Source organism: Poecilia formosa, unplaced genomic scaffold (genome assembly GCF_000485575.1).
Source record: "Poecilia formosa unplaced genomic scaffold, Poecilia_formosa-5.1.2 Scaffold2341, whole genome shotgun sequence".
Classification (NCBI taxonomy): Eukaryota; Metazoa; Chordata; class Actinopteri; order Cyprinodontiformes; family Poeciliidae; genus Poecilia; species Poecilia formosa.
Window position 1 is genome coordinate 1 of NW_006802280.1, and position 12,226 is coordinate 12,226.

Sequence of the window (12,226 nt, forward strand, 5' to 3'; positions counted from 1 at the left end):
CTCTTCGTTCACACTCTGGGCATCGTCCTGGGATGCTGAGTCCATCTCTATCAGATAGTTCACCACTATAGTCTCCAGGAGGCTGAGCAACATTAGTCCAAAAATCCCAAGGATGTACACCACTTAGAGGAACCAACAACACATTAATAAAACACTGGATCAGTATATTCTGCTCTTGATCAAAGTAGTGGGACCCTGTCAGTCACACCCTCTACTATTGTTAATCTTTCTCTTCTCTTTGGTACTATGTTCTTATTTCCTGTCTTTTCATGCTATTCAAACACAATTTAAAAACTGAAGTTGATTTTTACCTTTTTGGTACCTACCTGCTTCCTTTTTTGTGTTCGTGCCCACCATCTTTTTGCTAGACTCTCTTAACAGCATAAGTTACACATATAAATATTATCTGGGGGAAAGATAACATAGTGTTTTACCTATAAGGGGAATTTTGCTTGATGTAAAAGGTAGAATCTCGATGAGAATAAGTTGCAACACAGTGACGGCAAGCAGCACAGTGGTCTTGAAGCCGATCTTCTCCCCTCCACCGTGTGGCAGGAGGAGGGAGAAAAAATCCAGACACAAGAAGAAGAGGATAGGCAGCACAAAGCTGGCAACGTGGAGGACAGATTTTCTCTTCATTTCTATCTGTAAAAAGATGTGGAAGATGGTGTGAAATATTTGTTTTTTGATTTAAGAATCAGGAATTTTGGCATCTTTTTGTAAGTAAATCAGGCATGCTTAGAGGAAAACGCAAAAAACAAATAAGACTATGAAGTTTATGAATATAACAAAAGTGAAGGGTAAATTTGCTGAGCCAAGGTGCAGAGATGAGCAGTAAATTCTTTATTAACCACTTAATTATACTACTTCAAAATTATATGTGCAGTATGTATCACGAACAATAGGAATGCAAAAGTTAGCAACAGCAGTAGCTTTAGCAGCAGTAACTGCACTGGAAAACAATCCACACACCTTGGCTCAGCAAAACTAAGACAATAGAAAATATAGAGATATCCCTGTAGAACATACTTACAGTGTAAATAACGATGGTTTGATTGTATCCATAATGGTTCACTGTAGAATTGGTGACAGTCATGTCGACAAACACCCACTCAAATTCTGTCGCCATTATTTCACGAGACCACATTGATATTACTGAACTATTTTTCTCTATTTCGATTTGTAATTCATGTTCTAAGACAAACAGAAGAGCAAGAAGTCAACAGTTAGGCTTATAACAAGATGTCAGTGTCGATAAAACGTGTGTTTTAGATTTAATTTTCTATAGAATTTCAATTCAGAAAGCTGTTGTGTTGTGCGTTTTGTTTGGCATACCATCGAAAATTAAATTTAAAATTTTGCTTTAGTTTGATTATACATAGATGAACTGAACTCACCTGCATACAAGTAGGACTTGAAGGTGATGTTACACTTCTGAATGTCGAAAGGGAATTTGTAAACATGCATCCTGCAGGCGCTGATCACAATCTGGTCGTTCCTAAATTCAATCGTCCCGTTACTGTGTATTTTGAGAAAGGGGCTTTGAGGAGCTTTGTCCTTCTCTATCCTGTGAAAGAATAGATGATTGTTGAATGGATTAAATCCAAGCAAAGAACAGCTTAAACCTCTGAAATTTGTAATGGTAGATTTCAAATGTTGAATATTCTTGGAATACTGCTTTTTAACAACCAATAGCAAAAAATATATTTTTACATATTTATAATGTAAATCTGTATCAAGAAGAAAGTGAAACTGAAGTCGAATTTCTTGCTTGCGTAAAGAAACACAGGATACACAAGGCTGAGCGCGGACATGAAGCGCATAGACAAGAAGCACAGGAGTCTGAGTGGAGAGTTTTTCCTAGTGAAGGACGTGTCAAAGCAAATGCTGAGATTTAAATCCTTTCAGTCTTACTGGGCGCTCAGAATGGTGCACTGTAAAACATTTGAAAGTGGTTTAATTTAAAAATGAAAGTATACCTGCTTCCTTGAAAATACAATTTAAGTCAACAAATAAAATTTGTTGGTTTTAACTCAGAAATTAAAGCTGATGAAGTTGATTTAACAGCAAGAGACAAGTTGTCTAAACATTTTTTTAAGTTCATTACTCTTCAATTGTGAGTTTTAACTTAATGCTGCAGTTTAAACCAAATTATTATTTCACAATATGCAAGAAAAAACTGCCCTCACCTAGTTAAAGAGCACGCATTTCTCTTTTATTTTTACTCACAATATCAAGTTAAAATAACTACTTATTTTACTTTAGAATAATTTAAATTCTTCTTTCAAATTGCATTGCTTTCAACCGAAGTCACTCTGGACTCTACAGTACATGCATACTCACATCTCTTCAATTGTTATGTCTGGCTTCCACAGTACCTCTGTTGGAACAATTACTTCTGAAATTCCACAGAAGTCATCTTTATTCCATAAAATGTAGTCATTTCCCCACTCCTGAATGGAAAAATAAAATATAAATCCAGAAGGGTGAGTGCGTGGAGCATGGCTGAATAATAAATGCAACTTAAAAAGTATCAAATTGTTTTTGTTTTTTTATTAAATAGCCATGTTATGAAATGCATCTTTTTCAGAAGTAACTCACCATGTAAATCCAAACATATGCAATGAATGTCTGATCTGTCTCTTTCTGTGTATAAAGAAATATATATTTATATATTTATATATTTCAGTTTGAAACAACAGTTAATACAAGTGCAGTTATTAACAGAGTAGTGAAACTTGTGCATCTTTTACTTTATGTACTTTAACTTTATTCCAGTCTTTCATAACTGCAGCTCCAGTTTACAGCCATGGAGAAAAATAGTAAGCATAAAGTAAAACTACATCCTGTGACTCAATAGCTTTAAATTTTAGCAGCTCTAACGTCAAGCAGACATTACCGTCTTCAGCAGTTACTTTGAGATATTAGTGCCGATTTGCTGTGTTTAATTATTACCCAACACAGTATTGCAAAATATTGCCAAAAATGTCTTGTCTCATAATGCTTCCCAGACTGATGGACATTTGCCTCTCTAATGTCCACCGTAACGTCTTTCCGACTTGGCAATGTCTTAACACACACCTGTATTGCTCTGGACCAACAAACTGCTGAAATACTTGCTTTTCAAGAGCAACCACTTGGCAATTATAATTAAATAAAACAGATTTCTTACAGAGATGACAATTGCTATAGTAAAACAGAATCTAACAAAAAGTATGTATAAATTAGGTCTCAGCAATATATAATGCTTTAACATGAGAACCAAAGTACAAGAAACAAATCCAAAATCAGAAATTCAAAATCCCCAACAAAAATCAAATGAACACTTTCAAAAGTGAAAAAACAAACAAAAAAAAAATAACATTATGACTTACCACATCCAGGATGGCATAGACTATCATTTCAAGGTATAAGACTGTTTTATTTGTATGATCTTTAACAGGTCTGCTCATTGTGAAAGTTTCATTAGCTTTGGTCAGATGCAGGTGGTCAAGAACATTCTGATAACTGCAGGTGGGTGCTGCAAACAGAATAAAAACTTTATGATTAGAAAAACAGGAGAATCACAAAATGCAATCAAGCCTTCATGTAATGCTTGGTGTGTAAAATGGCAAAACGCAAAGTCTTATTGTGTTATGGTTCCTCATTGCTGCTTGGTAGTCAAAAAACTCTCAACCAAGAATTCACAAGTTTTGTTAGAACAGTAAAAGAGTTTGAAAAATGTTCATTTCCATAGTTTTAATTTTGATTACATGCTGTGTGCTGTGCAATTACTAAATCACCAATTCTCACATTAAGACTTTAAATATATTTGAATATTTTTTGTGCATGGCTGTAAAGTGAAAGGAAAACTTTTTTGGCAAAGCAATGAGCTGGAATGTAACATTACTTCATGATATTTCATTTGTTCATTAATAGCTGGAAAGCCAAAGTCCAAATTAAAAATCCAATTGAATATTTTAAGAAGTTAAAAATGTCTTGATTTGTGATTGGTAAATGTTCCTGTTACAGTAATAAATAACTGCATTACTGTAAAACGGTTACAGTTAAATGCAGATCAGGGTAGCAAATAAACAAATATGGAATGATCAAGTGATGAGCAAAGACCTCCTGCTGTTACTGCAGGTCTACAAAATAAACACACAGCACCGTTTTCTCTTTTTTATTTGTAAATAACATTTAAATAATTAATTTTCCTTTCACTTCATAATTCTTATTTAAGCTATGGAGGTTATTTATATAAATTTGAAATAAGATCAATTGAATGCTGTGATTGTAGCATGACAATATATTGTTCTACTGATAGATTTCCTACTGAAGGATTTAAAAATGGAGATTAACCCATGGTTAGATTAAACACAGTGATTTACAAAAAACAAATAAGTCAGGTTTACCTTTGTCATCAGACGTCTGGTTTGATGTCGAGTTTGAAAAATGTGAAAATGTATCACTTGTTGCATTTTCAACTGTCATTGAAAAAAATCACAGCATAAATTGTTTATAGATTTTACCTTTCATGTTCAATTTTTGCAATATTTTTCAGACAGTAATAATGGAATGTAATTTGTACAATAAAAAATATCCATCAGAGCAGATCGATTAACAGAAACTGGATTACCTGAAACGTCCATAAAGCTCTGATTGGACATCAGTGGGTCATTGTGAACATCTGGTGACACACAGCTGCCTAACAGAGCAGAATACACATTTCCTTATCAGTATTTTCTGAATACACATTTGCCGTCATGAATATAAATCCACCTTTGTGTTGGACGACAAAGACTTTACATTTTTTTGCATGTCCACTCAATTTAAAAAGATATGCAACCTTTCTTGGGTTCCATTTTTTTTCTCCAAAACTCAGCACTCCAGGAAGGAATCTATACAAAGCTGTGTAATTGCAAGACATTTTTTATAAGCTCTAAATGTGTTAAATTTCACCCATATTATTCTGTGTTTTAAATAGAAAACACATCAGTAATGTCTGGTCAACAGTCAGAGCTCCAAGCTGTGGCAGCCAGTGATCCATTTTGAACTGGTTCATAAAAGTTTATGAAATAAATTTTGCTAATTATTTTTTATGTTTATTGGCATAAATTACAAAGCAGTGTATTGACTAGGCCTGTCACAATAACAAATTTTGCTGAGCAATTAATTGTCTAAAAAATTACTGCGATAAACGATAATATTGTTTCAAGACCTTTTGACACTGATTTAATGGAAATGACATAAAAATGCATGTGATTTCCTGCCATAGATGAATACATTTTATTTTCAAAAGAACACATAACGCTAGAACTGATCGACTAAATTAACAAAAACAAAAATAAAATGGATTCTCAGTCTCCATTAACAAAAAAACGTACTTGAATAAAAAGTAAACAACATAAAGCCAAAGTGGAAATAAATACTGCATTCAACCAAAAGAGTGCAGATTATGAAGTCTGTATACTATATTGCCCTTCAGTAATTACTAGATTTAAATAGAGAAGATGGGCACATCCGACTACCTAATGCAGTCGTTCACACTACACGATTTTTTGACCCCATTTTCCCCTTATGACAATCTTAGATCGTTGGCCGATCTAAGATTCTCGCTGATGATTTCGTAGCCGATCATCCTGCAGTGTGTGGTGTGTTACGGTAGATTGTCGTGGCCACTCCGATCTAAATCAGGGGTTTTCCCGACTGGGAGCTTAACAGTTGAATGTGACAAGTAGCCAATCAGAAAGCGCGGATTCTCCTCCGTGATTTCTGGGGGGAAATTACGGAGGGGAATCCCAAACAGCTGACACGGCGCAACCCGAAGTCCAGCGGACATCGGAGATGATATGTGGAAACAACATTAATATTTATTCAACATTTCGTGCAAAGAATATAGAAATGACATGGGAGGAGTTGGAGCCAAATTGCTACCGCAGTTGATAAACCCGGTAAGTTTTCAGCTGTTCTTCGTTAACGTGACATAAATAGGTTATAATGATTTTCATTCAGTCATGACTTTACGCCGACTCTAGCCACATGCATCACAGGTAGATTCTAGTAAAGCATTGATTAATGCCTGATTTTAAAATTAGTTAACTGGACTTGTAGACATTATTTTGTGCCCATTCTTTGAATGGAGGGTCAGTGGAGAGCACCGGAGCTGAGCCTTTTTTCATTCAGTGTCATCAAGAGAAAGAAAAAACGGCAGGAAGAGACGATAAAGCCGATAATTAAAATGAGGTCGATAGGATAATTAAAATGAGGTCGATAGGTTTAATTTATCGTGCGATTAATAGATTTATCGTTTATCGCGGCATCGTAATCTCGTCTTACCTGTGAGGAGAAACATGAAGCAAGTTAAAGTGAAAATCATTGTCTGAGAGGTCAGTCTGCAGCTCTGTCCTGTTCGAGCAATCTTAAGATGTGATGTGTTATAAACACTACCAAGCAAAGCCAACCTCCTTAGCACTTAGAGTCTGTCTGTTTAACAGCATTTCTAATTTCCGTTGTGGTTTGGGATGAGTAGTGCTTTGTGAAGATACAACAAATAGAAGAGGTTTTCTTCCACGAAGTTAGAGGAAAAAAATAACTAATAAAAAGTCCTTTTAGCAACAAGCACCAAAGTATTGGGGCCACAATGCAAGATGCAATTTAAAAGCTTTCGAAAATAAGTTAATGCATGTATTAAAACAGCCCAGTTAAAATCCAGAGCTATATTCAATTGAGAATCTTTAAAAATAAAATCTTAAAAATTATGCTAACAGATGACCTTCATCTCATTCGCTTGGGCTATTTGTCTTAATATATTATAAAAAGTTAAGGTTCTATATGTGAAAAGTTGGACATAATGAAAAACGCTTTTCAAAAGGCAGTTCTGCAGAGTGTTGACTTAGAGACTGTAATAAAATGCACTCTTTTCAGATTTTATTAGAAAAAACAATTGACGATCTTTATGACTTATGACAAAGATTATTGCAGTTAAAATGCTCTGTTCTTGTATGAAGCCTGACTGGTGAGACTGAAACTAGCAAAGAAGACGCCTCACTTATGTGAGATTTTGATATTTTAGTTTTAAACTGGAAATAGAGAGTTTTCTAGAGCAGTAGGATCATTGTTTTTTGACAACAACTGCTGTAAAGATCCAAGAGTAATGTACTAACTCACCACAAGGCTTTGCTTGAAAATGGAGGAGGGCTGTCTTGATGAAAAGTGAAGCTTTTATTCAGAAAATATATCCTGAGTTGGTCTGGACCAGCATATTTCTGAATGTCCAAACGTTTTGAACTTTGAAGGGATTAATCATGCAGGTTAAAACCAGCAATTAATGCTCTTCAACACTAATCATTATCTCATACTTTTTTTCTGAAGTAATCACTGCTCTCTCACTGAGTGGCATGGCTGCCCATTTCCTTGTTGATAGTGACCCATTTTCACAAAGTCTTTCACTTCTGTTCTGGTGATTTGTCACATCAAGTCATGTCCATCTCTACCTGATCATCATTATGGGTTGACATTAGACTCTCTTAGGTCCACAAATCTCTTTCTGGTGTCTTGGCTGATTTTCATTTGTTGCCATGCAAAGGAAACATTATTTTTGAAGGTTTGCTTTAAAATATATCCAGTATATATCCAGTATAATATCCAGTTGTTTGCCTCTATCAATTAAAGTTGTTTAGAGGAAAAAATATTTTTGATGTTCTGATACACGCATGCATGCAGAAACCAGATGCAGAAAAATGTTTCCAAACTATTTATTTGTGGGGGCTGTTCAACACTTGGCATAGCATGAAGATTGCAAAATCATGCATTTTATGTTATGTCAGAAATAATCAGTTATTTACTGCCTATAGAATGACAGTTTCTGAGCGTTAAAAGGACTTTACTTTCAAAGTAAAAGCACACATTTCAACATGCTATAATGGATTTCTCAACCATTTGTTCAGTTTAATGGTTCACAAATTTCAGGTGGTTTAGCACAATATGTAACAAATAGAACAGATTTAGGACTAGGCTTAAATGCACAAAGATGTTAATTTACCAAGACAAATGAAATGGATGTTTTTCTGGTAGAACAATATGTAATATCATAAAATGGTGTTTGTGACTTTAGACTGTCCCATCAATTTCTTAAACACCTTCTGTATTTATTTTAAAAAAATGCATATAGTAATGTTTCACATATAACCACACAATTCAATAATTCAAATTTCAAATCTTTTTTGCTGAATTATGGATAACGCATACTAATCCACTTTTCAGGCATAATCATTCTCTTGTTTATCATTTTTCAGTGGCGCCAAAAGTTGGTTAGTAACACTGTTGCACAAATCACCAGCTTTAGCAAAGCAAAATTATGCGGTGGGGAAAAAATAAATGATCGGACAACACACAAACACTTCTTGAAATTAATAAAATGCGGAAAAGTAAAACATGCCGATGTTCAAAATAAATAAAAAGTAACTATTTGTTCATTTAGTCACTACTCATCTGCAGAATACCACATTATAGAGACAGACAGTAAAAACAGGACAGCTGCTGTGACATAAAAAACTGCAAAAGCCTTGTTTATTTTCTGTGCAGTTCTGGTCCAGTAACCGGCTTTATCCTCTTCCTGTCTGCTGCTGAGAAGAGTTATTGATTTCTTGATTTCTCCAAGCTCATCTGACATCTTTTCGAGTGCAATGGAGACTTCGGTAACTCTGCCCTCGCTGCCCTGCAGACATGTTTGTCATCAAACTCGTATACGAAAGTCATACAGAAAGATGCTACTTTTAAAGTTCTTACCTCTTTTCCAATAGAAAGCCTTCCATCAGCTGAGTTTTTGCTAACAGATGCACAGCTGCTACATGTCTTGATTCCTGAAAAAATGAAGTTACGTTTTGTCCAGGCTTGAGCATTCGAATCAAAACAGAACATCACCAAGTGAACATTCGAACTGATTAAAATTTGATCTCTCCAATAAAACAGGTGTGCGAGTTGGTGAGTTTCTCCTCCTGACCTTCAACTGGGTCTTTTGTCTTGTCCTGTTCAATGTCCTGCCACGCGTCTCTATTAATTAGATGAATCACCAAAATAGTTTCCAACAGGCTGAGCAGCATAAGAGCAAAAGTCCCAATGCAATAAACCGCTGAGGGGGAGCAAACAGATATTTATATACACCAAGTATAAAGACACATCCACGTTATTCCCACTCCCTGAAGTTAAATCAGATCAAACCTCTCTTCTTTTAGGTTAGTTAGATTTACCAAAACTATTTACATTCAATAAATGCCAGAAACAATTCTGAAAAGAGCATTTTTTAGGACTTCTTCTATAACGTTCTTTGAATTCATAAGTTTACATGCATTGTTACGTTTGGAGTGTAAACAGGGGATGCTAGTATCACCCGGTGGCAGCATGATGTTGTAGGGCTGTTTTGCTGCATGAGGAACTGGTGCACTTCCTAAAATAGATGGCAACTGAAAGAGTGTGAGAGAATAAAGCAGCCAACAGACCTGACTGAGTTCGACCAGTTTTGTCAGGAAGAACAGACCAGAACTCCAGCAAGCTATTAAGAGAAGCTTGCGGAAGGAAATCTAATAAGTTTCACCCAAGTCATACAGTTCAAAGTAGCTCTGATACTGATCAAATGTATGCAAGCATCTGAATATGAAGGAAGTTACAAAAAAAATATCCTTGCTAAGTTTTTTTTTTTTTTTTGACATCTAGCAAATAAAAACAATCTTAGTATTTCTAACTAAGCCAAAAGAAGAGAAGTTTGGTCTGATTTAACTTCAGACAAGTGAACAGAAATGTACTTGGGTTTTTTTATGTAAATATAAGGTTTTAGCTGATATTTACAGCTAAAACCTGAAAGAAAAAATGTTTAACCTATTAAGGGAATCTTGTCCGAAGAAGATGGAAGATTGTCATTGAGAATGAGCTGCATCACTGTGACAGCAAGCAGAACGGTGATTTTGAAGCCAACCTTCTCACCGCCGGTGTCTGACAACAGGAGGGAGGCCAAGTCCAGACACAGGAAGAAAAGGACAGGCAGCAAGAAGTTTGCAATGTAGAGGACAGACCTCCGCTTCATGTTTATCTGAAAAAATGTAGGAGAAATTAATTTCCTTCCATTCTGCAAAAACATAAGTGTGAGAAATGTGAGAAAGCATTTGAAGCAAACCAAATGATATAGTTCAGGATTCTAATGCAATCTACAATTGATTGCATTAGATGGACTAATGCAATCTGCACTTGCAGGCCACTTCAGTGAGAACACTTGTCTAATCTGTGGTTCATACTAATAGTGAATCATAGACAACATAAGCTTAAGCATCTAGAGGTTGTAAATATGACTTTAAGAGGTTGAAACTAATAACCAGAATGCTGAAAAATTGTGTTTAAATGACGTGGTTGTTGGTTTCAGGTGGGACAGTCTGAGCGTCTCAAACTGTTGATATACTGCAGATTTATAGAGTAGTCAGAAAAGACAAAACATTCAGTGAGCAACAGCTGAGAGGCATTTGAGGGGGTAGAACTGCATCATGCATTGACCATAAAGCTGCAGTAACTTTTATATAAATATGTTTTTTGCATATTTGTGAAAACTGTCACTATATTGTGAGACAGATGATCTGTGAAAAATCAAGCTCCTCTGCCTCCTACTTGTGGTCCTGCTGCCATCTGCAGAAATACACCAAAACAAATGGCCAAAAACAACCAGTCAGAGCAAGGAGGAGGGCCTTAGCGCTGCTAATCACGCTCCTGTATGCACTGCTCGCCTCACACCCTCCCAGTCAGTGCGTACAAGCTCAAGACTGCTGTTTTGCTGTGGCTGTGCAAATGGTGAAGAAACAATTTTCTTACTAACCGGTGCATTCATGGCAGGCTCTTCTGTGGGGAACATCACGCACATGAGTGTGATTAACAGCGCTAAAACCCTCCTCCTGGCTCCCACAGGAGCTAATTTGTTTTACACGTTAAATTTGTCTGCATTTAAATTCATGCAAAGCTAAAAGAAAAAACTACATTACGACATTAAGCTGAGCTGTTAAAAATACTTACCGTGTAAACAATCATTGTTTGATTGAAGCCAAAATGGTTGACAGTTTTGCTTGTGACTGTCATGCTGACAAACAGCCACTCGTATTGCGTCTCCATAGCTTTTCGAGACCACTCTGAGATCTCCGAATTGTTCTTGTAGTAAAATAACTTTATTTCTTCATCTGAGACAGATAAGAGAAAATAAGATACTTTGTTAATCTCGCATAGGAGAAATTTGTCTTGGAAACGGGAAAGACTGCAGTACAACAATAAGAACAATATAATACAATAGAACAATAGACAACAGCCATTAATACGTAAAAGTAAAAATACATAAAAACACAAACGTCTCGCATAGGAGAAATTTGTCTTGGAAACAGGGGAAAGACTGCAGTACAACAATAAGAACAATACAATACAATAGAACAATAGACAACAGCCATGAATACGTAAAAGTAAAAATACATAAAAACACAAATGTCAGATTGGCATTGGTGCCAGAAAAACAAACAAACCTAAACATCTTTATAGTCTTCTCATCTTATCATGGAAAATGCACATGTGGCAAGTCAGATAAAACATGTTTCGGGGTTTACCTGAGTGCATAATGGACTTGAAGGAGATGTTGCAGCTCTGAACGTCAAATGGGAATTTGTAAACACGCATCTTGCATGTGCTGATCACCACCTGGTCATTTCTGAATTCAACCCAGCCATAGTTCCTGATATTGAGATTTGGACTTGGAGAGGCTTTGTCCTGCTCTGTCCTACAGAACAATGAATACAGACAGTGACCTTCAAATTAACCCACTGTGGGGTATGTCAGTCAGGCAACTAGACAAAATTACTCATTTTTACCAAGTGTTTTGCTTGGAGGGAAAAAAATATAATTTTAATGTTATAGTGGGTTTGTTGGAATTTGAGTTGGCGGCATTTTATACTTGACTTAGTTTGGTTTGGTTAATTTTGTTCACTCCAATCTGTTTAGGAATGTGAACAAATATGAACTGAACACCAACTTACATCTCCTCAATAGTCATATCTGGCATCCACAAATATTTGGTGGGGACTAAGATATGTGTGGTTCCACAGAATCGCTCCGGGTCCCACCAGATGTGCTCATTGTCCCACCTCTACTTAGGGGAAAAACGGGGTTGATGTTACAATTAAAAGATAAACGTAGGGATAGAGAATGGATTTTTTTTTTCTTTAAAGTA

At 35.8% G+C, this 12,226-nt stretch overlaps 2 protein-coding genes across 2 annotated transcripts; both read right to left on the reverse strand.

Annotated features, from left to right (window-relative positions):
* Positions 1–3: 3 nt before the first annotated feature.
* LOC103133183 (5-hydroxytryptamine receptor 3A-like) lies at positions 4–6,453 on the reverse strand (the record flags this gene model as incomplete). The annotated part of the gene is made up of 10 exons (XM_016667775.1): positions 6,319–6,453; positions 4,619–4,687; positions 4,395–4,466; positions 3,375–3,520; positions 2,602–2,646; positions 2,344–2,453; positions 1,398–1,567; positions 1,034–1,194; positions 435–645; positions 4–122 (listed from the first exon to the last, which is right to left on the reverse strand). Coding segments are annotated over exons 1-10 (1,143 nt in total), but the record flags the coding sequence as incomplete, so codon positions are not given.
* A 1,856-nt stretch (positions 6,454–8,309) lies between these two features.
* LOC103133182 (5-hydroxytryptamine receptor 3A-like) lies at positions 8,310–12,136 on the reverse strand. Its single transcript, XM_016667776.1, has 7 exons — positions 12,033–12,136; positions 11,607–11,776; positions 11,032–11,192; positions 9,856–10,066; positions 8,942–9,112; positions 8,770–8,843; positions 8,310–8,698 (listed from the first exon to the last, which is right to left on the reverse strand). Exons 1-7 carry the CDS (start codon positions 12,056–12,058, stop codon positions 8,465–8,467), a joined length of 1,047 nt encoding a protein of 348 aa, XP_016523262.1. The 5' UTR covers positions 12,059–12,136; the 3' UTR covers positions 8,310–8,464.
* Between the last annotated feature and the right edge of the window lie 90 nt (positions 12,137–12,226).

What these genes read in the sequence shown, in the direction of transcription:
- LOC103133182 (XM_016667776.1), bottom strand. Translation starts at nt 12,058, where the DNA reads ATGCCAGATATGACTATTGAGGAGAT. An exon ending in AAACAATGATTGTTTACACG is followed by an intron (nt 10,067 to 11,031) that starts GTAAGTATTTTT and finishes ACATTTTTTCAG; the next exon opens with ATAAACATGAAGCGGAGGTC. An exon ending in CTCGCACACCTGTTTTATTG is followed by an intron (nt 8,844 to 8,941) that starts GAGAGATCAAAT and finishes TCATTTTTTCAG; the next exon opens with GAATCAAGACATGTAGCAGC.